The sequence below is a fragment of the Saccopteryx leptura genome, chromosome 1 (assembly GCF_036850995.1).
Source record: "Saccopteryx leptura isolate mSacLep1 chromosome 1, mSacLep1_pri_phased_curated, whole genome shotgun sequence".
NCBI lineage: Eukaryota > Metazoa > Chordata > Mammalia > Chiroptera > Emballonuridae > Saccopteryx > Saccopteryx leptura.
In genome coordinates, this window is record NC_089503.1 from 285,493,373 (window position 1) to 285,521,346 (window position 27,974).

A 27,974-nucleotide genomic window follows, 5' to 3' on the forward strand; every position below is an offset into this window, starting at 1 on the left:
TGACCTCTCGGTTAGGGGAATGTTCTGGGCGTTCCAACTCTTCATTGCCTACTTCTGGTGCTGGCAGTGCCAAGGTGGGGTGGGATCCCGGGCTGCTCCCATGGGCTGTTCGTGAAGCTCTTCTTTAAAGGTTATAAACTGACAATCCTGGGGAAATTAAAAAAATACATAATATTTTTAAGATAGGTGAAGTGTAGAAAGCAAGGGGAAAAATAAAAGAGATTTAGAGCAATCCAGGCAATGCTAGTATTACACTTTGGCTCATTAAGTAAGAATGTGACAATTCCACATGGGGATTTATTCCTTCCATCCCACTTTCCTTTCTTCCTGCCCTTCCTCCTTCCAACCTTTCTGCCTTCCTTTCATTTAGTTATTCTTAAGGAAATACTTGAATCTGAGTTCCTTGTATCCCAGCTACTCTGCACCAGGAATGTGAACATCAACCAAATGCTGCTGCTGCTCTCAAGAGCTTACAGTATAATGGGAGGAGGAACACACACACACACACACACACACACACACAATATTATAATATGCATATAAATAGCCATGCTGCAACATTATCTTCTTCAACTGATCTTTGTAGAGAGTGATTCTAAAGGATCTCAAGCACAATGATGGCAATTTCACTGAGGAACAGAAGATAGAACTGAACAAGGTATGTGTCCCTTGCTTAAAACCCTTAACTGAAACAGTTTCATTGTGTTTTCCCTAAGCACTGAGGTCCCTGGTGGAGCAAGGCATTATTTGGGATGTGCTAGAGAAGCCTTCAGGCAAAGAAATGTGTGTCTATACGGTTTCCTGTTAAAAATTCTCCCAACAGATGTTAAAGAGTGATGTTTGATGGTGTAAAACATGTTGAAATCCACTGGCGTGTCCTACAAAATCATCCTGATATTATTTAAGAATAGTTAAAGGTTTGTACTCAAGTCCCCTTGCTGACAAAAGGACTATTCAGTAAGATGCAACTTGGTGTGTAGTAAGGACTGTACTGACATCCAGTCTATCAAAAGCAATGCATCTTTGCAAAGATCTAAAACACGTTTTTATTAGCACATTAATTTTTACTCTGGCTGACTTGCTTTGTAAATAAACATGTTATCTTAGTTGCTTCAGATTGACTATTACAACCTAACCAAATTCTACGGGACGGTGAAGCTTGACACCATGATCTTTGGGGTGATCGAATACTGCGAGAGAGGATCCCTCAGGGTAAGGAGCGTGATCATTTCCTATTTCTTAACTGGTCAACCATAGGGAAAAATATATCTAGTAGAGTCTGACCAGGCAGTGGCACAGTGGATAAAGCTTCAGCCTGGGATGCTGAAGATCCAGGTTTGAAACCCCAAGGTCGCTGGTTTGAGTGTGGGGTCGCTGGCTCAGCTGGAGCCCTCTGGTCAAGGCATATATGAGAAAGCAATCAATGAACAATGTAAGTGCCACAACTACCAGTTGATGCTTCTCATCTCTTTCTCTTCTTATTTGTTTTTCCCTGTCTGTCTCTCTGTCTCTTAAAAAAAAAATCTAGTAGAAGTTTTAGATGTTCACCCAGTGAACCAATATCAGAGAGTTATCAGGAAAAGTTGGTGGGTCCATACATTACTAACTAGATTACTCAGATTTTGTCAGTCTCATTATACCTTTATCAAAAAATAATAAAGTAGCCTGACCAGGCGGTGGCGCAGTGGATAGAGCGTCAGACTGGGATGCAGAGGACCCGGGTTCGAGACTCCGAGGTCGCCAGCTTGAGCACGGGCTCATCTGGTTTGAGGAAAAGCCCACCAGCTTGAACCCAAGGTCGCTGGCTCTAGCAAGGGGTTACTCAGTCTGCTGAAGGCCTGCGGTCAAGGCACGTATGAGAGAGCAATTAATGAACAAGTAAGGTGTTGCAATGCGCAATGAAAAACTAATGATTGATGCTTCTCATCTCTCTCCGGTCCTGTCTGTCTGTCCCTGTCTATCCCTCTCTCTGACTCTCTCTCTGTCTCTGTAAAAAATAAAAATAAAAACAAAATAATTAAAAAAAAAGCCCTGAATTACTGTCCATAAAGTAAAATGAATACACAGAAGTGTAGACTTGAAAAATATAGAAAATAGATGTGGAAAAGTGATCAATTACCTCTAAATTCATTTTAAACTTGCATATTTACTTGATATGTGTTAAAAGAAAAATGAATGGTCATTACGATAGTTCTAAATAAGCATTAAGAAACTTATTCATAAGTCCTGGCTCAGCTACTGTGTAAGTTTCTGGCATTCTTTCCCTTGTGGGGGGTTGGGGATAGCCCAGGTAGTCCCTGATGGGGTCAGGTACTCTGGCTGAGCAAGTTCCAAGCAGAAAGAGAAAGTAAGTGAGAATGAAGTCAAGTTTTTGGAAAGAACCAAGTGTCAAGTAGGAATATCAAATCATTAAATAGTTCAGAAGGGCAGGCATATATGAGAAAATCATTTGCAAGAAACAAAATCAGGTGTTAATAAAGCAGAAACAGCAGGAAAGAAAGGGGAAGAAAGGAATCAAGGACAGTGGTTTCAAGGAGCATTGAAATATTTGAACCTCACCTTGAGCAATTTCTAGGCGTGTGTTTTGAGGACTTTCCACCTTTTAAAAACCTTTGGGTAGATGACTATATAATTTATCAGGATAATTGAGGGTAAAGAAGGTACTATAATTGTTGGAACAGCAGACATAACAGATTGCAATTGACCTCAGGCAAACCAGGCTGTGTGGTCACTCCGCCTTTAGACTATTTTCAGATCTAGTATTTCTTTGTAACTTCAATATTCTCCCCTGTAACAAAAGCAGAATCTAGGATTAGGGGCAATAGTGGCTTCAAAGAGGTCCAAATATTCATAATTCATTGACATTTTAAAATAATTTTAAAAATTTAAATGAATGTCTTAGAAATGTTTAATTTTTTAATATATATGCTGCAAAAGTGAGCACTTAATTTTTAATAATTTTCCATCAAAAAAATAAAAAAAACAAGAATAGTAGCTTTCAAAATTTTATGGCATAAACTCAACTTTATCTTCAAAGAATAAAAGCCATAGCCCTAAATGCTACTCTCTCTTTTTAAAAATAAAATAATCTAGCCTGACCAGGCGGTGGCACAGTAAGTAGAGCATCAGATTGGGATACAGAGGACCTAGGTTCGAAACCCCGAGGTCACTGGCTTGAGCACGGGCTCACCAGCTTTAGTGCAGGGTCACTGGCTTGAGTGTGGGATCATAGGCATGACCCCATGGTCAATGGCTTGAAGCCCAAGGTTGCTGGCTTGAGCCTAAGGTCACTGGCTTAAGCAAGGGGTCACTTGCTCTGCTGTAACCAGCCTTCCACCCCCTCGCCCCCCATCAGGGCACATATGAGAAAGCAATCAATGAACAACTAAGGAGCTGCAACAAAGAATTGATGCTTCTCATCTCTCTCCCTTTCTGTCTGCCTATCTCTACCTGTCCCTCTCTCTGTCTATCTCTCTGTCTCTGTCACAAAAAAAATAAAATAAAATAAGTATTTAATACAAAATTTAGAAGAATAACTATGGCCTAAGAAAAAGAAACTTTCACAATTCACATTATGAAATAGGTAAAATTTTTAAATGCACTTATGAGTTGCTTATTTTTTAAAAAACTAAAAGGCATACAAGCCTCTCATACTTCTAATTAAAGCTTAAAACATTAAAATAAACAAAAGTGAAAATAAAATATAAAGTTATGAAAAAAATATTTTCAATTGTGAAAGAATAGAAAATTAAATTATAAAATAAAAATAGTAAGAATATAGTCATGAAAATTTGACTCAAAAAGTAAAAACTTTAGTAGGCAAATAACAATAGAAGGAATAGTAATTTCCATTACAAAGAATATCATTTTTGGCTTAATAATCTAAGCTTCAATGAATAATTCTCTGTGTCTATATAAATACTGTTCTAAAGATAAGCAAAAACATGAACATCTAAATTCATTTAACATTCAACAAAGCTAGCATAAAGTTAATAATAAAATATGATTAAAAACTATATTTATCAATATTGATGAAAAATTATAGATAGAATACTATTAACTCTAGGCCAGTTGTATATAAGGAGCATACAAAAATTAAGGGATCAGAAACGTGCTCACAAAAATTAAGGCATCAGAGAACGTGCAGATATTCTAGTACTTTCAGTCTTTTGTACAGTGTATTTTCACCAATGAAATAAGTTAGTTTTGTATCTCATATGCATAATTGAACAACTTTCTTTTGAGTTGTTTGCTTTTCTGATGTTCTTGTTTAATAAAAAAAAAAAAGTGCCCTGGCCGATTGGCTCAGTGGTAGAGTGTCGGCCTGGCGTGCAGGAGTTCCGGGTTCAATTCCCAGCCAGGGCACACAGGAGAAGCACCCATCTGCTTCTCCACCCCTCCCCCTCTCCTTCCTCTCTGTCTCTCTCTTCCCCTCCCGCAGCCGAGGCTCCATTGGAGCAAAGTTGGCCCCGGGCGCTGAGGATGGCTCTGTGGCCTCTGCCTCAGGTGCTAGGATGGCTCTGGTTGCAACAGAGCGACGCCACAGATGGGCAGAGCATTGCCCCCTGGTGGGCATGCCGGGTGGATCCCAGTCGAGCGCATGTGGGAGTCTGTCTGACTGCCTCCCTGTTTCCAGCTTTGGAAAAATACGGAAAAAGAAAAAAAAAAGTCAAATGCTTTTTTTTTTATCGCTTCATATTCATTTTGAAATATCTTCTAATTTTTGTGAGCAGTATACAATCAGATAAGGTTAATTCTATTAATGGAAAATAATATTACTTTAATGCAGTGATTTTCCACCAGCATGCCACAAGAATCTCTGAAACATGCAATAACTGACTATTTAATCAGGAGTACTAACCTCTTTTCCTTTAGAGCAGTGGTAGTCAACCTGGTCCCTACTGCCCACTAGTGGGTGTTCCAGCTTTCATGGTGGGTGGTAGCGGAGCAACCAAAGTTTAAATAAAAAAATAGATTTAACTATAGTAAGTTGTTTTATAAAGATTTATTCTGCCAAATTTAGTGAAAATTAGACATAAAGTACTTGGTAAGTAATTATTATTATATGCTTTAACTTGCTGTAACTCTACTTTATAAATTTTATAAAGTAAAGTTACTTCTCTACTTTATAAATCACCATTACTGTGGAACCAGTGGGCAGTTAGAAAATTTTACTACTAACAGAGATACAAAAGTGGGCAGTAGGTATAAAAAGGTTGACTACCCCTGCTTTAGAATGTCAATTAAAAAAATGACAACAGTCCACACAACCATAGCTGTCTGGTGTGCATAAATCAAAATTATACCTATTTTTTGTCAAATTGGCAAAAAAGAAATATTTTTTGTTGTACCACAGACTTTTAGTAATTACTTCATGTGTGCCACGAGATTAAAAAGGTTAAAAATTGCTGCTCTAATGCATCACATCAAAAGACCATAGAAGAAAAAGACCATATGAACATTTTAGCTGAGGCTGAAAATGATTATTTAAATAAAAAGTTTATCATTTAAATTAAATTTTTCTAATGATAACAATTATATGAGCACTGTACCATTGTCTGATTCATTTAATTTCAATAAGACAGCAATTTTAGAATACCAGTTAACAAAGCCTGGTCAAAGGGTTTCACAGAATCCTTTATTCTCTAAAATTCCCAGTGAACATTTAGATATCATACCCACAGTTTTTTCTTCTCACTCTACCCTCAGGTAGGAAACTTCTGTTACCTTAGTGGTCCTCAGCCCGTTCTGACATTACATACTCACCCTAGGCGCACATAACAACAGACGCTCCTACAAAAAATCACTCCTTTGTACTATGAGCCTCAAAGCAAAGGACAATGACAGTCCCCTCCTTGTGTCATCCTTCAACCACAGCAAATCCCATCAGAACCTACTTTTGTTGGAAAACAAAGAGAAAGTTTCTGCCTAGATGGGGTAAAGACAATATGCTTCCCATCTTATAAATATGCAGTAACCTTGACTAATATTGTTTAGGAACAATTGATTCATTCGTGCAACAAATATCTATTAAATAAATATTTATTCCAAGCCAGACACAGAACAAGATATCACAGAGATAACAGTGAACAAAAATTATCACAGAGTTTATGTGTTCATGAAGTGAAGAGATAATAAATATAAACAAAATATAAAACATGTCAAGTGCTAAGGAAAAGAATTATTTTAGAGTATGTCTACTCATAACTCCCCTTGCTTACCTTGGCCTGGTACCCACAGTCCAGCCAGCCTTATCTGAAACAAACTGAGACTTTGGTCCTTCACTGGAAATTATCTGCACAGTGCCTGAGTTAAAATGAAAGGTCACGTTGACCTCTTTCTCAAAATAAGAAACTGTTGTTCCATTTTTAGAATTTTACTATGAAGAATAGTTATTATCTGAGAACCATCATCTTGTTAGAACCATCACCATGTTAAAATAATGAGTTCAAAATTCTAAGTCATAAAATTCACACAAAATCCAGTAACTCTGTCTTATTGACAGAGGATTTAGTAAACTTAAAAAAAAAAAAAAAAACTTAGTGCAGAAAGCCAATGGATGCCAATGGATGTGAATAAAAACATAAGCCTAGTGATTGAATTTTCTAGCAGCAGTTCCTTATTTAAAAGCACTGGTATAGTTTTGATGAGACTGGCTCCACAGCCCAGTGACTTGTGATTCAGGCTCACTCTTCAGGCAGGCGCCTGCTCATCTGCCTGTTCCCTCACCCCTGCCAGGTGGAAGAACCAGGATTTGGGATGCTATGATTATCCCCTGCTCATGTCGTCATAGTGAAAGCCACCTAGTGTTTCTTAAGTAGGAAAGAAAAGAAAGACAACGTGAGGCAAAAGTAGGTTTACAGTTGTTTGTATGGAAAAAATACAATAATAAATAAATAATACTACAAGAATAAACTCTATTTCATGTACTCATAACTGTAAACCTACTTTTGCCCCAGCCTGTACATTCAGGAAAGCTAGGACAACAGAGTTCCAACATGTTCCTGCATCAAAATCATGAATAGCCTCTCCACACTCTCTCTCTCCCTGTGACAACTCATCTTCTCCCTTTCTCCTTTCTCCTGTTCAGGAAGTTTTAAATGACACAATTTCCTACCCTGATGGTACATTCATGGATTGGGAGTTTAAGATCTCCGTCTTGTATGACATTGCTAAGGTAAGAGACCTATAAACACAAAAATCATCTAAAAATCTAAATATAGGAAAACATCTAGTAAGCTGTTTAACTTCTCTGTGCATTGGTGTCTTCATCTGTAAAATGATAATAAAAGTAGTACTTATGTCATAGGATTGTTGTATTTCATGAAATAATGTGTATGCTTCACGTAAGGCCTGGTACAATAAAATTTCAATATGTACTGGTTCTTATTGGTCTTCTTATTATGTTGTTTCTACCCTGGTTTTGAGGCACATATTTTCATAGACTTACTGGAAATCAAAGTCATATCAAGCTGCAGGGAGAACAAGTTAATCTTCAACTTTATAAGAGGAAATATGAAGGTCAGGCAACCATCCTGCCTGAGGCAGTCATAAATTTGGACATGTATGATCCCATACGTGGGAATACCGGTAACCAAAACCTTGTTCAAGGATAAAAAAGTCAGTTCTGAGAGTGAGCTATTTGATAGTCTTAAATCTCCCTCCACATAGGCTCAGAACCAGTTTGGAAAATGTTATGTGATGGCCCATTTGGCCACATGTCACTCCTGGGATGCAGGCTGAACACCAGTGCTTGCAATGTCACCTTTGGCCAGCAGAGGAAAGCATACCAGCAAAAAACAGGCTTCTCCATTCAAAATAGAATGAAGACCATTAAATTTTAAGAACTAATCTAGCCAGACCCCTCCCTTCCAAAATGCAAGGCCTTATTGTGCATATTTTTGAATTGAGGGACCAAACATGTCCAAAGTCACAGACCAAATAAGTGGTAAGCGGTAACACTATAAGAAAATAGGGTCAACCCTTTGCTTTCTATTATATATAACTACTTCATCAGAGTCTTTAGACAATTGCCTGTTACTGAGTCACCTAAATAGATGTAATACTCAGGCAAATGTTAGGGCCTTAACATTTTTAAAGTAAAATGAATGGAGCTACATTTAAACTCTGATAGTGTGATACTGTCTACATGCTAAAATGATTTTAAAATACCATTTCTTTCTTTAAAATAACCAAGCAGATGCAGATTTTCATATCTTTGTTTTCTTGTCATCTGAAAAATTGCAGGGGATGTCATATTTGCACTCAAGTAAGACAGAAGTCCATGGTCGTCTGAAATCCACCAACTGTGTGGTGGACAGTAGAATGGTGGTGAAGATCACTGATTTCGGCTGCAATTCTATTTTACCTCCAAGAAAAGGTCTGTAAAGAATGAGACTTTAACCAGTTTCCCACTGGTCTTTTTTAAAAATTTTCTCACAAGCCACACAATAGTTCAGGAAACAGTGATACTGGTCAGAAAATTAACACTTGGAGCCAGGAGTGGCAACTGAGGGCTGTGCTCCAGCACTTCACCCTTGTCAGTTTTCAACAAGTGCTGCTTAAGCTGAACAAATGTCTTTGATTTCCTTCATCCATGTCCCTTGATATCAGTGCAAAATCATGAAAAACTGATTAGCTTGTGGAAGCAGAACTGGGTGAAAAATAGAGATGGTCAGAGTACTAACAGACCTTAGAAATCTAGTCTAGCCTGACCAGGCAGTGGCACAGTGGATAAAGCGTCAGACTGGGATGCGGAAGACCCAGGTTCGAGACCTTGAGGTCGCCAGCTTGAGCGCGGGCTCATCTGGTTTGAGCAAAGCTCACCAGCTTGGACCCAAGGTCGCTGGCTCGAGCAAGGGGTTACTCAGTCTGCTGAAGACCCACGGTCAGAGCACATATGAGAAAGCAATCAATGAACAAGTAAGGTGTCGCAACAAAAACTGACGATTGATGCTTCTCATCTCTCTCTGTTCCTGTCTGTCTGTCCCTACCTATCCCTCTCTCTCTGTCTCAGTAAAGGAAGAAAAAAAGAAATCTAGTCTAGCGTGCTTTCTTTATAAAGGATAGAATTAAAATTTAGAGAGTCAAACAGATTTGCCCAGGTCAGTAGGACACAAGGTAGAAGACCCATTTTCAAATTCTAGACACCATTAATTTATCTGTGATAATAAAGAAAACACTCTTATCAGTAAAATATGTTCTTATCTATTTTAAGATTGTGATAAGGGTAAAAAAAATAATACAAAGAGAAATGATTTTCAAAGTATAAAGAGTTTTTGTGTTGAACATTTACCCATTCTTTACTATAACTCAGGGTTACGGACTCAGAAATCTAGCACTCATATGACTCAAAATTTCACCTAGCTCCAAACAGTAAATTCAATTTCTAATTCTATTTTGCATTCCTCTAATTTTATCTTAATAGAAGGAAATTGCAATTCTTGCCCTATTCAGACACATCAAGCATGCTAGATATTGGATTCAGACCCACTAAGTGCCTGTTGAAGACCTATTGTGTTCCAAGCATGGTTCTTCAGGTAGTGGAACAAATCTCCTTTACTAGATGACTCACCATGACAGAAAATTATTACAGGTCAAATCCCATCTTCCTAAACATCACTCAGTTACAGCTACCTATCTGTGCTGTCGGTCACCTGAGTTTTAACATAAGTAAATGTACCTACTTTTCTACAGCCCCACACCATTAGGATCGGTTGTACAGGAATCACAAGTCACAGAAAGTCACAAGACATAAATTCAAAAAAGCAATGAAGATTTGGATGGAAAACCACATGAGGTTGCCTTACCCAACAACATGAATCTATAGATTTTTCATCGCAACTGTTGAATATACAAACCTCAGAAACTTTACAAGGAGCTGAGTGCTCCTGCAAAACTTTCAAGAGATGTTGGAGAAAAACTGTATGCTCTGTTATTACTAAATGAGATATATGATGCAAGTCTAGAACCCAAGTGTCAGAAGGAGCCAAACACAGAACACAGGAGCACATTTGTGTGAAGTGGACTAGATGGGAAGCATTAGGGAGTACCAGGCACAGTAGTAAAATGAGTAAATTATATACATTATGTTTTAAAGACCATTTTGGGTTCCAAAGAAAACACATCCATGGGCAATGGCTGCTTGTATGTCATAGCTAGAAAACATCAGTGATAGTCTCTTAGTTTAAATGTACTATCTTTTATTTTCTTTTAGTAAATATATATATTCCATATTACATAAAATATATAAACAAATTTTATTATATAAAAATATAAATATTTTAGGCCCTGGCCGGTTGGCTCAGCGGTAAAGCGTCAGCCTGGAGTGCAGGGGACCGGGGTTCGATTCCCGGCCAGGGCACATAGGAGAAGCACCCATTTGCTTCTCCACCCCCCCACCCCTTCCTCTCTGTCTCTCTCTTCCCCTCCCGCAGCCAAGGCTCCATTGGAGCAAAGATGGCCCGGGCACTGGGGATGGCTCCTTGGCCTCTGCCCCAGGCGCTAGAGTGGCTCTGGTCGGGCAGAGCGAGGCCCCGAAGGGGCAGAGCATCGCCCCCTGGTGGGCAGAGCGTAGCTCCTGGTGGGCGTGCCGGGTGGATCCCGGTCGGGCGCATGCAGGCGTCTGTCTGACTGTCTGACCGTTTCCAGCTTTAGAAAAATACAAAAAATAAATAAATAAATAAATAAGTAAATAAATAAATAAATAAATATTTTAATATTTACAAAGGTGTCCCTAAATTTATGCCATATGTCCCATAAGCTGTTAAGACCTCTCAGCCCTTCATATTCTAGTACATTCATCCCACAAATCTTTATGAACACTTCTTAGACACCAGGCACTATTCTAGGTAGACCTTGAGCATGTTCAGGACTATGATCCTCGCAGTTTTAGGGAAGACATTGCCATATGACCTCACCCAAATTCTGGCATTATATAGCTTAAAAGGTAAGTGTGTGTTCCACCCTTGATATTATTATTAACATAAACTCAAAAGTCTGGGACTATTTAAGCACAAGGCCATTCATATTTGGGGTCAGTGGTATAGGGACTTAAAGAACAAAAGCATGTTGGAGACTATGAGCCACTTACTCCCTTAACTTTTCAATCTCTATGCTGAATGCGCAGACCTGTGGACAGCGCCGGAGCACCTCCGCCAAGCCAGCGTCTCCCAGAAAGGAGACGTGTACAGCTATGGGATCATCGCTCAGGAGATCATCCTGCGGAAGGAGACCTTCTACACGCTGTGCTGCCGGGACCAGAATGGTAACAGCCCACTTCTTCTGCCTCTTCTGAGAGCCGGCCAACCTGCATTTTATGCTGAGAGAGACCCTGGCCTGTGTGACCACATCTCTGTCCCTCAGCTGCAAAACAAGGGCATATCTGCACTACACATATCACGAGGGTTTTGGAGGGATTAGATGATGGCATGAGTGTTAGACTGTTCCACAAAGCACCACTGCCAGGTGTCATGACTGTCAGTGTTACTGTTAAAGAATCTTTTCTTAAAATTTTCCTATTGATCTCTGGCTGGTTGGCTCATTGGTAGAGCGTTGGTTCGGCATGTGGAAGTCTCAGGTTTGATTCCTGGCCAGGGCACACAGGAGAAGTACCCATCTGCTTCTCCACCCTACCCCCTCTCCTTTCTCTCTCTCTCTTCCCTTCCCACAGCCAAGGCTCCATTGGAGCAAAGTTGGCCTGGGCACTGAGGATGAATCCATGGCCTCTGCCTTAGGCACTAGAATGGCTCCTGTTGCAGCAGAGCAACACCTCAGATGGGCAGAGCATCGCCCCCTGGTGGGTTTGTTGGGTGGATCCCAGTCGGGCCCATGCAGAAGTCTGTCTCCCTGCCTCCCTACTTCTCACTTCAGAAAAATACAAAAAAAGAAAAAAAATTTCCTTTCCTTTTGATTCCAAACTGTTATGTGTCACCTAACACCTGAACTAGATCACCCAAGTGGGACAAAATACATATTTTAATTCTTACTAAGATCTATACTTTTTGCCACATGTCCTCTTGGGGCAGGTGGGAGGGATATTTCAATGTTTCCAGTCATTCAACCCTAATTTACTGAGCACTTACTTGTGCCAGCTCTTCACTGTCTGCGGGGAGGGGTGACTTAGGGACATCAGGATTGCAGGCTAGAGTCTTGGTCAGAGGAAGCCCACTGAAGGCAGTGGTATCTGGGTTGAGTTTTATCGGGTTAGTAGCCTCCACTGAAAGTAGCTTCCTGGGTGTAAATGGATATGAGACCCTTAACAAGACGGCTCATTCAGTCGTCTAGTATTTGCACACTCTTACTGGGCACCCACATGTAGTTAGTGAGCAGAATCTGACCACTGCTAAAGTTTCTTCATGCTGCATTCTTTCTTGTCATTTGAATTATTCTTGTCCCATCAGAGAAGATTTTCAGAGTGGAGAATTCAAAAGGAGCGAAGCCCTTCCGCCCAGACTTGTTCCTGGAATCAGCCGACGAAAAAGAGCTGGAAGTGAGTTGCTTTGGACCACGGTAGCAAATGACCACAAACTTTAGGGATGACAACACCAGAAATGTATCTGCTGGAGACAGGAAGTCTGAAATATATTGTCAGCAAAAATCATGCTCCCTCTAAAGGCCCTAGGGAAGAATCCATTCCTTGCTACTTCCAGAAGCTTCTGCTGGCTAACATTCTTTGGCTTGTGACCCAATCACTCCAATCTCTGATTTGGTTGTGGACACATTCCTCTCTCCTCTCCTCTTCTGTCTAATTTTCCTCTACCTCCTTCTTATATATAGACGCATATGACTACATTTGGGCCCACCAAGATAATCCAGAATTATTTCCCCAGCTCAATATTTTTAATTTAATCAGACCTGCAAAAGATGCTTTTTTCAAGTAAGGTAACAGCCAGAGGCTCCAGGGGTTAGGACACTGACATACCTTTGGGAGCCCACCACCCTGCCCTTGTCTATTTCCACTTCTCTCAAGTCAGGAAGAAGCCAATTCCTTAAGCACACATCACATTCTCAATTTTTAGGAGCTAACAGAGCAAGATGTCCATGTGATACACGAACCAGGCTTATAGATACTGCCTCATTATTGAAAAAAACTGAGCCAACATCTATACAGCTCACAAAAATTAGGGAATATTTCAAAATAAATATGAAGCTATAAAAAAAGAAGCATTTGATTTTTTTTTTATTAAATAAGAACATCAGAAAAGCAAATGACAAGTCAAAAGAAGTTGTTTGATTATGCAAATCAGATGTAAAGCCAATTTTTATTTCATTGGTGAAAATGCACTATACAAAAGGCTGAAAGTACTGGAATATCTCTGCACGTTCCCTGGTCCCCTCATTTTTGTGAGCCGTGTAGAAACAACAGAGATGTGTACTTTCATCCTTTTATCCTTCAGTAAAGGAAATTGAGCTTTTCTTTCTGCATTTACTTTGTTTTTTAATAATCCCTTTAAATCCTATGGGGAAAGATTTTAATTTGTTATTTTTTTTTAGAATTTTATCTAAGGTTTTATAATCCCCAAAGATAGTAAATAAAGTTTTCTTTTATAAGAAATTTTTATGGTCTTAAAAATGAAGAAATTTTTGTTTATCCTTTGTGGGATAAAGATAAAAACATTTTCCTTCAAGTTATAAGCACCCTTCCAGATGAGATTTGTGGCCAGCCTAGCTGAACATGAATGGGTCATTTTTATCTCTCCTCTTCTTTCTTACAACATTAATGGCAGGCTGTAGCCCCAAAGCTCTAAAATAAAACTATTCTTGTCTTATTCTACCCCTGACTCACCCCCCATCCCAAAACCTGGTTTTCTAGATCCTGCAAGTCTTCCCTATAAGTAGACATATCCTTTCTTAATACTGCTTTCTAGTCTGAGTTTATATCTATCTGTTGCTTACAACCTTTCTCACCAAAGCATTCTCCTCAATTCACTCATGTAATTGGATGGTTCTGGAACTGCACGTCAGAAATAAGATTTAATATCTACTATTCGTTCCAATAAAATACAGACCTGAAATTAGAAAGCTTGACGGTACCCCTAGAGCACCCACTATTACACTCCACGGTGCTTGTATCAGCCTGTTGTGGATTGATTCTGCCCACGCCTCTCTGAAGCCGCCTGTAGATAATGTACCAAGGTGGGGACGCCATCTAGTGGCAATTACAGGCAACTGGCTGCTACCCCGTGCACCCAGTTCTTCCCGTGGACTTGCCAAGGCCCAGAGCATGGGCAGGAACGGGTTCTAGTACCATTTGTGATCCTATTTTTGGCAAGAGTAAAGAACAAACTTTATATAAAACAAATGGTTTTCACCATGCTTTTTGATCCAAGAATAGCTGCAAACAAGTGGTAGTAAATGAGATGATGATTTCATGGGCTTCCTTATATCTCCCTCTTCCTCTGAACCTCCCCTTCTCATCTCTCTTGTATATATGTATTAATAATATATATAATATGTAGCATGATAATTATATTATTATAGTTATTATATTATAATTATGGTATTATATGTAATTATAATATAGTTGTTACTATTATAATATTATGATATATAATTATATAATATGTAATGACAATAAATATATAGTGTGGGGCAAAATTAGGTTTACAGCTGTGAGTATGCAAAACAGCTTATTCCTGTACTATTATTTATCACTATATTATTTTTCATACAAACAACTGTAAATCTACTTTTGCCCCACCCTGTAGGTGTTATTGCCCTTTGCCCTTGCAATCTCTGGGACATACTTATGCTCAAGAAAGTATTCACTGTTTATCTGAAATTCGAGTTTAACTGGTGTCCTGTATATGAATTTGCTAAACCTGAGAACCCTACGGCTCCGCTTCACAAACCCAGCAATCAGAATCTCCGTGGGTGGGGCCTGGGAAAAGAAATTCTGTCAACTTTCCCGGGCGATTCCACTGTCAGCCGTGGTTAGAACCCGCTGCGGAGGTGCCTCGCTTCCATTTCCAGTCTCTGTCTCACTCCCTGAACCCCACTATTTCCTGTTCGCCCCAACACACACCCTGCACATGCCTGTAAGGCATTTTGTCTCTCTCATTTATCCAGCCTTGTCCAAATCAGTATGAACTTTTAGCATTAATTCCGTGTCCAAGGGACGGGCATGGGCAAGGCAGTGCAGGCGGCAAGGCCTGGGACACACCGCTGACAACTAACTGGGTGATCTCATCCTCGTTGTCACAGTGGAGATGTTTTAAAAATATTCCCTGTCTCCTTGCTCCCATCAGGGAAGAGAATAGACTGGAATACTACCCCCTTGGCTAATCCACCCCTTCTTTCTTCCAGGTATACCTGCTTGTGAAGCACTGCTGGGAGGAAGATCCAGAAAAGAGACCAGATTTCAAGAAAATTGAAACTACACTGGCCAAGATATTTTGGTATTGCTGGAATTTTTACTTTTTCTCACTGATTTCAGATTTTTCTAACAATAGTGGACATTCAGTGGCACCTAAGAATGAGAATTCCTATTCTAATAAAAAAAACCTGTTACCCCAGGCCCTGGCCGGTTGGCTCAGTGGTAGAGTGTCAGCCTGGCGTGCAGGAGTCCTGGGTTCGATTCCCAGCCAGGGCACACAGGAGAAGCACCCATCTGCTTCTCCACCCTTCCCCCTCTCCTTTCTCTCTATCTCTCCCTTTCCCTCCCTCAGCCAAGGCTCCATTGGAGCAAAATTGGCCCAGGTGCTGAGGATGGCTCCATGGCCTCCACCTCAGGTGCTAGAATGGCTCTGGTTGCAATGGAGCAGCACCCTAGATGGGCAGAGCATTGCACGCTGGTGGGCGTGCCGGGTAGATTCCCATTGAGCGCATGTGAGAGTCTGTCTCTCTGTCTCCCAGCTTCTCACTTCAGAAAAAATACAAACAAAAAACTTGTTACACCAATAAATTCAATAAAAAGTAAGAAGAAGAAAGAGAGAGAGAGAAAGAGAGAGAGGGAGAGAAAGAAAGAAAGAAAGAAAGAAAGAAAGAAAGAAAGAAAGAAAGAAAGAAAGAAAGAAAGAAAGAAAGAGAAAGGAAAGGAAAAGGAAAAAAAGAGAGGACAAACCCCAGAGACCTACACCTGTCTCAAAAAATTAAAATGGTATGGAGACTAACAGACTATTTTCTCAGGGAAATAATCTCTTCAAAAGTTAGATACTCATGGACAAAATTGCCTCATTAAAAACTATATTCTGACTAATCATAAATATGTCTGTTAAAAATATACTTCCCTGACCCTTCTGCAGGTAATTAGAATTTAAAAGTCTATTATGGGTCCTGAACATCTTTAAAATCCCTGGATAATTCTTAAAATTGGCAAGTTTCTTAAATATTTTGAATCTTAAGATCAGCAACTTTTGCACTAAGTACTTAAGACTTGAGCCATAAACCAGGTTATAGTTCAGGATAAAAAAAAAAAAGGTAACATAGTTATCCAGTAAGATTGAATTCTAGATTTCTCATGTTTCTGTTTGATATGGGGCAGAGGAGAAAACAACATTAGAGTAAGAGAGGAGATCCAGGTTCTACACTGGGTCTAACAACAGCTTGCTGCAGGACACTGGGCACCTCTTCCTGATGCGGTGTCCGTTCCTTGCTAGTAAAATGGACTATATTTAAATTAAAAATAATAATTTAAAAAATAACTGAACAAGATCATTTTTACAATTCCTTCCAGTTCTAACTTTCTGTGGTTCTTGTTAAGTTATTGATCAGATACTTAACAAGGCCAAAGCCCAGGGCTGGAGATAGAGTGAAGTTAATAAAAGTGAGGCCATTGATTTGGTAGAACTAAACTGTCATTTGTGAGAAAGGAGGAGGAAATAATAAGCCATTTAATTGTTGCCCACTTTTCATTCCTCTGCAAAGCTGTTACTAAGAGCAGATAAGCTTGTATGGTGACAGACAAAAGGTAAACGCTTTGCCTGACCTGTGGTGGCGCAGTGGATAAAGCGTCGACCTGGAAATGCTGAGGTCGCCGGTTCAAAACCCTGGGCTTGCCTGGTCAAGGCACATATGGGAGTTGATACTTCCTGCTCCTCCCCCTTATCTCTCTCCTCTCTCTCTCTCTCTGTCTCTCTCTCTCCCTCTCTCTCTCCTCCCTAAAATGAATAAATAAAATAAAAAAATTAAAAAAAAAATTAAAAATTAAAAAAAAAAAGGTAAACGTTTGAGGATGAATGGGGCCCTTGACACTCCACCCTAGAGACTTTGGTGTAATGGATCTGGGGAGCAGGCTGGCATCATGAGTTGTAATAACCCCTTAGGTGATTAAAATATGCAGCCAGGGCTGAGGAAACTTAATTGAATCAATGCATCACAAAGTAAGATATCCAACTTCATCTCTTATACCAGCCCCCTCACCCTTTCTACCATCTAGACTCAACTCTCTACTGTGTTTCTAGTAAGAATCCCCTGGGGAACTTGTTAAAAAGTTCTGTTTCTTAATCCCAAGGTTAGCGGTTTTCAGTCTTACAAATCTGCAGTAAAACTCAGGAATGTACCGAATGTTTAACAAACCTCCCTCCTCACCCCAGGGAATTATGATGTAGGCCGTCTTCTCTTGGAGTGTGGAAGTGGTACCTTATAACTGTTGTTGTAAAAATGAAATGGTATGATTTATTCAGACCCTTCAATTGTACCATGTGTGTTATAAACACAATCTCTGATCTCCACAGCAGCTCAACAGGAACTCAGTTTGTCTTTGACCCAACTTTGCACCAAGGCTTGTCCTACGTACGCCTTTGTGTCTCAGAAAACTGGCATCTCATCTGAGTCTCCTTGGTCCAACAAAATAATCCAGAGTAGGTTTTTTGTTCCTGGCTCTCCATTCTGAGGAGATAATGTCAGGCTCAGCTTGGCTAATCTTGTTTCTTCTCATATACTTCCATTTATCACCTCTAGAGCTTTATTTTTTTTAAGTTTCTCCTTTTATTTCAAATTATTCATTATTAAATTTTTGGAAAATGGATACGCAAACAAAGTACAAACATCCCCTGTTAGTAAGTAGATGACCACCAGTTTTCAAAAATTAAAAATCAGGTTATAATTTTTGCTCTTTTATGAATTGGCTTTTTTCACTGAGTGGTAGAGCTATATTTTTCTGTGTTTATTCTAATTCATATTTAATGCTACAGTAATACTCCATATCATACTATTTTAACTATATTTTTGGTACCCATTTAGATTGTTTGAAATGTTTGCTGTTGGAAAAATGCTGTGACTTTCTTTGTAGCCAACTTTCAGCACATTCATAACTGTTTCCTCAGGGTAATCTTTACAAGCAAGGTTGATTGGTATGTGTGTTCTTAAAGCTTATGACACATGTCTCCAGATTGCCCTCCAGGAAGCTTATATGTATATATTTCTCCTTCTTACCCACATCAACTGCTATTATTCTAACATTTGTGTGTCTTTTTAATCTTATTTCTATTTCTTTAATTTTTTCCTGGAGTTATTTTATTTGTTATGTTATCAGCCATTTTTTTGTTTAATTACCTGTTCATCATATTTGTCCATTGGCAATATACATGCTCATGTTTTCCTAACAAAGTGGAAGAGCTCTTTATCTATTACTACCCACAGCCTCTTTCATGACCAGAAAAGCGAAAGTTATATGGATACCTTGATCCGGCGTCTACAGCTATATTCTCGAAACCTGGAACATCTGGTGGAGGAGAGGACCCAGCTGTACAAGGCAGAGAGGGACAGAGCTGACAGACTTAACTTTATGTTGCTCCCAAGGTAAGGCGAGTCGTCCGGCTGATGTACTTTCCCACAAACAACAAAGCTATGCCTCACACTTAAAGCTGAAAGCATCAACATATTTTTGCAGCATTGTGTTTCTTTGTATCTATGTACGGTTGTTCCCTTTTGCATATTCTTTAACAAGAGTGAGTTTAAAAATGCTTGGACCTTTCCTGTACCATCTTCTGGTTTGCACTTTAAATACCCTCCCCCCCAAAAATAAAAAGGTTATTTTCAAGTGGTCACATGGTGCCATGGAAGGACTGGGGTCCCAACATCTCTGTGCCACTTTTACTAAGTCTGGGACCATAGGCAAGTTACTGTCTCTCCTCAGTCTCAAAATAGAAATTAGTTTTCCGCTGGAATCGATGAGCAATGAGGCACTTTTAGGCACTAAGTGTTAGTTTCTCTGCTTTCTCCTTTCTACCTCAAAGTAGAAGCCAAATGTCAAGAAGTATAAGTGGTTTTATTTTTTTTATTTATATTTTTACAGAGACAGAGAGCGAGTCAGAGCGAGGAATAGATAGGGAGAGACAGACAGGAACTGAGAGAGATGAGAAGCATCAATCATTAGTTTTTCGTTGCGACATCTTAGTTGTTCATTGATTGATTTCTCATATGTGCCTTGACCGTGGGGCTGCAGGAGACCGAGTAACCCCTGCTCGAGCCAGCGACCTTGGGTCCAAGCTGGTGAGCTTTGCTCAAACCAGATGAGCCCGCACTCAAGCTGGCGACCTCAGGATCTCGAACCTGGATCCTCCACATCCCAGTCCGACACTCTACCCACTGCGCCACCACCTGGTCAGGCGAAGTATAAGTGGTTTTAGTGAAGGAGGTGAGACCACACATCAGATATCTATTCTCAGGAGCATGTAGATGCTGACCTTGACCACCATTTGAAACAATATAACAGCCATGATAGAAACGAAAGGAAACAAGTTTAAAGTTCTGTTAAGTGTTGGTACTCAGGTGATAACTAAGGTATGTTAGATAAGCAAGAAATTAAAATATGAAGAGCTAGGAAAGAAGAGGAAGCCAAGGACATCCACAGCTGTCACAGTGAGAAGTGATACTCTCTTCTCATTAAAATATAATAAAGTCCTATTAGATTAAGGATAATCTAGGCAATCTAGCTCTGGATGAAACAATGGAAATTGAGATCAGCCAGGCCTGACTTCGAACCATGGTTCCACCACCTACTGTGGATGTGCGACCCTGGGCAAGCTACCTGAATGCTCCCACCTCAGTTTCCCATGTACCGGTAGCACAGGCTGGCTCCAAAACTCCCTGAAATGTGCAGGATTAAAGGTACTTACTTAGCACAGTGCCTGGAACATCCATGATTGTTATTTTTGTGCATAGTAACTACAACTTTTATATATAGCTTGTGTCAGTTATTATTTTATTTTGAACCCATGCATTATTTAGAATATCAGTTCTACATTAGTAAAGAAATTATTTTCAAATTGTATGAGCTATTTTCTAAGAAGAGAAATAGTTTCTCTTCTACAAGACTTAATGAAGAGGTAAGAGCTATGCAGATGCTCTACTCTGTCATCTGGACTTCAGGAGAGCCTAACATAGACCCCATGTGTCCTCAGAGAGCCTAGGAACATACTGGCACTGGTGCCCGTGGAATAGGCTGGAACTGATTAGTCCATTTCTGTCAGCGCTCCATAAATGTTAGTTACATAATGCATAATTTCCTGCCGGGTCTTCAACACTAAACTGTGACAAAAAACAATATCTTGATTATCTGGCTGCCTTTCGAGGGTGTCATCTTTAGTTGTTTAAACCAAGAATGTCACTCAAATAATTTCAAACAGCTGGTTCACCACCTCAGATTTTTATTCTTCCCTTTGGTTCAATGTGCCACCTTGACCAGTAGGTGGTAAATGTTTTTATTGGATTGTAGGACACAGATGTCTTCAGTAGCTGCAACTCACTTTGACAATTTATGTAAATATAAGAATTAATAAATATTTACAGCAAAATTATTAGTAAACTTAAACTTAAGAGCACATATAGAAACCAGATACTACTTAAATGCTTATTTGAACAGTTACCTTTGGGTTTTGTTTTGTTTTCTTTTGTTTTAGGTGAGAGGAGGGGAGATAATGAGGTAGATTCCTACATGTGCCCTGACCACGGTCCACCTGGCAACCCAGTCTGGGGCCGATGCTTGAGTACTGAGCTATTTTTAGTGCTTGAGGCTGATGCTCAGACCAGCTAAGCTATCCTCAGTGCCCAGACCCAATGCTCAAACCAACTGAACTACTGACTGTGGGAGGGGAGAGAAGGGGGAGAGAGGGAAGAAGAAATAGATGGTCACTTCTCCTGTGTACGCTGATCAAGAATCAAACCCAGAACATCCACATGCCAGGCCAATACTCTACCACTGAGCCACTGGCCAGAGCCCTCTTTGGGATTTTTAAACAGATTAAAATAGAACTTTCTTGGCACATTCTCCTTCCTGGGAGCACATGCTTCCTTTCTCCCTCTTCTTCCCCCACAGGCAGGCATTTCCTAAACTCTAAGGGTCCCCACGAGACTTGCTTCCAGGGAAGCAATGGGCAGTGGCAGCTTGGCTGGGGCTAATCCCCTGAACCGTCTCCAAGGTCCCCTTTTCTCTGACTTAGTAAACCAAAGCAACCCGCCTAGGCTCTCTGTGCTTTATTTTTATACTCTAAGCCCTCCCTTGTTATATTTCCCCCAGTTTTAATAAACATACTCTAAAAATAAAAAATTAATTAAATAATTGATTAATTAAATCAAAATTTTTTCCTTCTTTGGGAAGCCCTTCTAAAACATCTATTCTGTACACTAATTCTATCTGTGTCAGCAACCACCTGTATGAAAGCTTACCATGTGAAATCCTAGCCCTTCTTTCATTTATCTACCTACATTAGTTTCTCTCTCGCTCACTATTTTCCAAGCTCATAAGACTCTTCAGATGTAATCAGTAAAATGAAGGGTAAAGATCGAAATATCCAGTTTTATCATTATACCCAGGTAGCCTCCAAAACAATCTGCATGCTGATGCTGGACATGTCAGGAACAATCACCCCAGGACTGTCCTTGCTGATCCAGTTGGCCGCACCAAAGGAGTGTTTTCCAAATGTTTTCAAAGGTCCAGAATTCCGTCATTGCCCCAGTTGAAAAACCATCTTCCCTCCAAGCTCTGGAGTTCTCTAAATACTTTTTGTGGTTGACTGGTTGTTTTCCAGGGAAGTGCCCATCACTCTCCCTCTGCCATAGTCCACACACCTCCAGATCTCCCCGGCCCCCTGACTGGCCAGGCCTGGGTCATGGGGGGGGCAGTGCTGTGCAGCAAAAAGGCCAAGGGTGGGAAGTCGCTGAGTTCTAGGACTGGAGCTGCTCTTAGTAGCTGTGGGACCTTGTAAAAGACATACTTTCTTTTAAGCCTCAGCTTTCTCGTCTGTAAAAATAAGAGATTTATTCTCAGTGACCTCCATGATACCGCCCAGGTTTCAGGTTTGGATTCTAGTGGATCCATACTCAGACCCTTTCCAGGGTGACCCCAAAGGCAGACAGAGGCATGCATCTCCTGCTGGGTTGGGGGAAATGGGAAGACAACGTGGCACATAAAGGGATGTGGGTCCCTTCTCGTGGTTCTTCTCTCCTGACTCGGAGTCTAATGTGCTGCTTTTGTATCTCTTGCGTGAAGATAGTCTAAGTTGCTTCTATTTGAGTTCTTCAGTTTTAGCATAATTTTAACTTGTTTCCATGGTCATTGGCTTTTTGTTTTGTTTTCATTTTTTTCAAATTATTTTTCAAATTTTATTTGTTTTCTTACTTATATATTGCTTTGACTTTGCTTTTTAAAGAACCCAAATCTGGTTCAAAATATATCAGATAAATTCTGGTTTAAACTATATCAGAATTCATTTTAAATGCATATTCCTTCAGAGTGATAAAAGCAATGCCATGTTAAATATGTCAGGGAGGTAAAACCACTGGCTCAGATGAGAAAGTCCAGATAACTATAGTCATTCCAGCTCTTACATCAAGAAGAAGCCATGAATAGAGAGGTAAAACGTGAGGAAGTGAGTTCAGAGGTGGGCAAAACTAGGTGTACAGTTGTTTGTATGGAAATAATACAATTACTCAATAATAATAGAATAAACTGTGTTCCATGTGCTCACAACTAACTATAAACCTACTTTTGCTCACCCCTGTATATGTATTAAAGTTATGTAAAATTAGAATTATGTGTATATGTTTATTAAGTTCAACAGTCAGTGCTAAGTAATGCTGTACCTGCTTATAATCATCTTTGTTTAAGCACATATATTTCAGTTTATATGTGTAATTTGTACATGAATATTGTATATGCACTTACCTTTGTCTTAGGCCACCCAGTTCTCTGGAAATCCCAAATTCTAGACTTTCTGGTGGGTAATTACTACTGTTTCTTTACTGAAGTTGATGACATTTTTTTTACTTCCATCTAGGCTAGTGGTAAAGTCCCTGAAGGAGAAAGGCATTGTGGAGCCCGAACTATATGAGGAAGTTACAATCTACTTCAGTGACATTGTGGGTTTCACGACCATCTGCAAGTACAGCACCCCCATGGAAGTGGTGGACATGCTGAATGACATCTATAAGAGCTTTGACCAGATTGTTGATCACCACGATGTGTACAAGGTAACCACTTCACCTAGTGGGCTAAGATGATTTTACAGCCCCAGGTCAGCAAACCCAGAACTAGTTTTTCCTATTATTTCTCAGGTCTTGTCCTTCCTAATTGAAGTGTTTGAAAGAAACAATATAGAGTTCAGCAGAAATGAATTTTAAGTAATAAAGTTAGAGAAAATGATATTCTCAAATCATCTTCAAAAACCAGATAGTGTTTAGGCTGATTGCCAGTGAAGCAGAGAAGACACCAGATAATAAATACAATAGGACTATCTTGTTCTTGTTAAAATAGCAAGCATCCATCATTCGAAGCAGACTAAAGAAGAATAGGGAGAACTTTCTGTAAGTTTAGAACTGGATTCTAAGCTAATAAGTCTGAGTCAAAAGAGCAAAGGAGAACTGAACTCACACATTTTCATGTCGGAAAAGCAGTACACCATATAGAACAAGTAACTTTAGAAACAGAACTCTTCATTCAAATCCTAAAGTTACCCCTAACTAACCATGTGACCTCATAAAATATATTTAACTTCATCAAGTTTCAGTTTGCTTATATGTAAAATGGGTAGATAATAATACCTACCTCACTGGGTTATTGTGAAGATTACTTCGATAAACAATATGCCTGAAACTCTGTATCCTTAAGTAAAGCTCAAAAGTCATTCATAGAACACTCCATAGTAATGGTTCTTACTCACAGAAAGGACTTTTCTTTTAGGATTTGCCTTAGCCCAATCCTCACCCTGTGTGAGTCAGAAAGCCATATTAACAATAGTTCTTGTTGGAAAGAAAATAATTATGCTTTTCAGAGATAGTAGACAATAAGAAGTTAGATAACAAATAAATGTGAACTATGCATATGATTGTGAAAATAAAATTAAAAGGGAGGACATTTATTTAAAAAATAATGTTTCTGGCCCTGGCCGGTTGGCTCAGTGGTAGAGTGTCGGCCTGGTGTGCAGAAGTCCCGGGTTCAATTCCCGGCCAGGGCACATAGGAGAAGCGCCCATCTGCTTCTCCACCCCTCCCCCTCTCCTTCCTCTCTGTCTCTCTCTTCCCCTCCCGCAGCCGAGGCTCCATTGGAGCAAAGATGGCCCGGGCACTGGGGATGGCTCCTTGGCCTCTGCTCCAGGTGCTAGAGTGGCTCTGGTCGCAACAGAGCGACGCCCCGGAGGGGCAGAGCATCGCCCCCTGGTGGGCAGAGCGTCGCCCCCTGGTGGGCGTGCCGGGTGGATCCCGGTCGGGTGCATGCGGGAGTCTGTATGACTGTCTCTCCCCGTTTCCAGCTTCAGAAAAATACAAATAATAATAATAATAATAATAATAATAATGTTTCTGCAGTTCTATTCATATAAAAATCTACTACTTATTATAAGAGAAGTCTGTGGAGACACCATACTACAAGAATGTGTATTATATATTAGAGGACCTTATAATAATTTTTTTTCAAGTAGTACGTGGAAAATGGTAAATGCTGAAAATTACTTTTCTGGTAATTAAAGGTATTTCTGAAATTATGTAAAGCTCTTCAGGTTATTTAAACATTTGTAGAATTTTCAACATATCTGGATGATTTACATTATTATGAGGTACTTGCATATTGTTATAATCTTTTATAACTGTTCTATCATTCGTTTTTACTAGACCATAAAACCCTGGAAGAAATTAGCATAGAGCTTGTCTTGAACTGGTCCCCCCAAAAGTGTACCGAAGTGTGCTCTTAGTGTTCCTCTTTTGCATTCAATATGTGATTAACTCCCTTTTATTTAATTCTTGTGCCTTTTGAAGGAGCAGATTTATTGATGAGAATTTATTTCCGCAGGTGGAAACCATTGGTGATGCCTACATGGTCGCTAGTGGTTTGCCTAAGAGAAATGGCAATCGGCACGCAGTAGACATTGCCAAGATGGCCTTGGATATTCTCAGCTTCATGGGGACCTTCGAGCTGGAGCACCTTCCTGGCCTCCCGATATGGATTCGCATTGGAGTTCACTCTGGTATGGAGTTGTGCACTGTAGCAAATGGGAGCCACATGTAGCTCTGTGCACCAACTAAGTCAGAAAGGATAAAAACTCTTCAAAAATGTGATTAGTTTTCACATGAGGTTTGCTGTTGAGTTTGTCTGCCAAAGATGAGTTCCCCTTACACATCCTGACATAATTGGGCCCATCCCCAGAGAGTTCTAGGAAACACCTTGACAGCACCTTTGATGAAGCTTGGAATGATAAACACCAACCACTTACTAAAAGAACAAGCTCCAGGCCCTGGCCGGTTGGCTCAGTGGTAGAGCATCGGCCTGGCGTGCGAAAGTCCCGGGTTCGATTCCCGGCCAGGGCACATAGGAGAAGCGCCCATCTGCTTCTCCACCCCTCCCCCCTCCTTCCTCTCTGTCTCTCTCTTCCCCTCCCGCAGCCAAGGCTCCATTGGAGCAAAGATGGCCCGGGCACTGGGGATGGCTCCATGGCCTCTGCCTCAGGCGCTAGAATGACTCTGGTTGCAGTGGAGCAATGCCCCAGATGGGCAGAGCATCGCCCCCTGGTAGGCGTGCCGGGTGGATCCCGGTTGGGCGCATGCGGGAGTCTGTCTGACTGCCTCCCCGTTTCCAGCTTCAGAAAAAAAAAAAAAAGAACAAGCTCCAGATTTCCTGTTTAAGTCACATGTATTTACTGTTTCATTTATCTCCTCCCCATTCCCTCCCTGTCCTCTACTCCCAATTTCTGTATTTTTTTTTCACTGAAATATAATGACATCTCAAATGTATTAGATTATCTAAAGGGAGGTAAATAGCTAGTCAATTCTTATAATGAAAGGGTATTTATCTACCCCTCATTGATATAGAAAGTACATGGGTCACTTCAAAAACCATACAAATTAATTAGCCTTGAACATAGAGATTTGAGAAGATGAGTTATAATTGTTAGAGAAAAACATAGTTGGAGAGGAACTCAGAAATTATCTAGATGAATTCTTTATATGACATAAATTAGTCCTGGCCAGTTGGCTCAATGGTAGAGCATTGGTCTGGTATGTGGAAGTCCTGGATTCAATTCCCAGTCAGGGTACACAGGAGAAGCAACAATCTGCTTCTCCATCCTTCCCCCTCTCACTTCTCTCTCTCTCTCTCTCCCTGCTCTTGCAGCCATGGCTCGACTGTAGTGAGTTGGCCCCAGGCTCTAAGGAAGGCTCCATGGCCTCCTCCTCAGGTGCTAAGAAGAGCTCAGTTGCTGAGCAACACTCAGATGGGCTTACTGGGTAGATGCCAGTTGGGGCACATGCAGGAATCTGTTTCCATGCCTCCTCTCTTCTCACTGAATTAAAAAGAAAAGGAAAAAACCCATAAATTATCTTTACAGGTTCTAAGATAAGTAATTACATAGCTACTTTTAAAACAATCCCAGGATTTCCGGAAAACTCACTGTTTCTGAAGCCAGCTCACTTCATTTTTAAATATATAGTTGTAATCATAAGGCAGTATTTCCCCATGTTAAATTAAATCACATCTCAGTATAATTTCTTGTCATTGCCTCTCTTTCTGCCTTCCAAGCTTCACAGAAGAGCCTGAGTATAGAAAACCAGAGAGATCTCTCTGGGCTTTGTGGCAAGGACCAGACAACTGCATTTACAGAAGTCATCCTGTGGCCACAGTGCCTATCCCAAAGCCTGACAGTCGATATTTATTGATTAAGAAATCAGTGAAATTCTCAAAGTGACAGTAAATACAAAAACTGCTGCCACATCTTTCCCTGCCAGGAACATGGCTGTGGCCTTCCCCAATCATGTCCACAGCCAACGTCACAGATGTTTCCATACACACGTGAGGGAAAGGGGACCTCTGGGGCATTACTCTAGCTGGCAGGAGCATACCATCTGTTTCCTGGCAGCAAATTGCCAGAGGAAGGGACAGCAACAGGGCTGAATGAACCGAGTCAGAGAGAATGGAGCTCCGGGTCGTAGCCCTGTCTCTTTCCCTGTGACCTATTCAATGTCTAAGTTGACCACCAGGGCCCCAGAGCTACCATATTGGGCTAGAATAAGAATAGAGATTAGGGACACATACCTAATATCTAGGTATTATAGGTTTAGCCCTAAGAAATTAAAAGGTTGGAGTTAAATAGTGATAGTTGAACACAGACATAATATCTGCAGGGACTTTCCACTTCCAGGCCCTTCCTAGCTTTATCTTCCCCCCCCTTTTTTAAATGTCTTCAATTCTTTTTTTAATTTTTCCATTGATTTGAGAGAGAGGGAAAGAAAGAGAGAGAGAGAAGAAGGGAGAAGGAAAAGGGAAGGAGAGCGAAGCATCAACTCATTGTTCCACCCAGTTGCTTCATCCAGCTGTGCACTCATCGACGGTTTCTCCTGCGTGCCCTGCCTGGGGGTCAAACCCATGCCAGCACTGGGGACAATGCTCTATCCACAGAGACCTCCGGCCAGGCTGTTCCTCATATTGGAAATGAAGAGATCCTCTGATCAAATAGCTGTCTCTACTGTATCTTCCCTGCTATAGGCTTTTTTTTTGCCCTTTTTTTGTTTTTTGTTTACTTCTTTTTAGTTTATTTTGTATTATTTTG

At 40.4% G+C, this 27,974-nt stretch overlaps 1 protein-coding gene and 1 long non-coding RNA gene across 5 annotated transcripts in view; one reads left to right on the top strand and one right to left on the bottom strand.

Annotated features, from left to right (window-relative positions):
* GUCY2C (guanylate cyclase 2C) overlaps positions 1–27,974 on the top strand; it is an 86,125-nt gene that overhangs the window by 48,913 nt on the left and 9,238 nt on the right. For all 3 annotated transcript variants that reach the window (XM_066355376.1, XM_066355358.1, XM_066355367.1), the window contains 10 exons: positions 587–658; positions 1,108–1,212; positions 7,091–7,177; positions 8,248–8,380; positions 11,129–11,266; positions 12,402–12,490; positions 15,307–15,398; positions 18,583–18,741; positions 23,220–23,412; positions 25,226–25,400. In XM_066355376.1, the coding sequence (XP_066211473.1) occupies positions 587–658; positions 1,108–1,212; positions 7,091–7,177; positions 8,248–8,380; positions 11,129–11,266; positions 12,402–12,490; positions 15,307–15,398; positions 18,583–18,741; positions 23,220–23,412; positions 25,226–25,400 (1,243 nt within the window). The remainder of the gene's footprint in view (positions 1–586; positions 659–1,107; positions 1,213–7,090; positions 7,178–8,247; positions 8,381–11,128; positions 11,267–12,401; positions 12,491–15,306; positions 15,399–18,582; positions 18,742–23,219; positions 23,413–25,225; positions 25,401–27,974) is intronic.
* LOC136384789 (uncharacterized) lies at positions 31–5,858 on the bottom strand. 2 transcript variants are annotated; one of them, XR_010747656.1, is made up of 3 exons: positions 5,767–5,858; positions 2,560–2,788; positions 31–147 (listed from the first exon to the last, which is right to left on the bottom strand). It is a non-coding gene; the product is annotated as an uncharacterized lncRNA (long non-coding RNA). The 2 variants fall into 2 exon arrangements; XR_010747655.1 differs by lacking the exon at positions 5,767–5,858 and adding an exon at positions 5,679–5,766.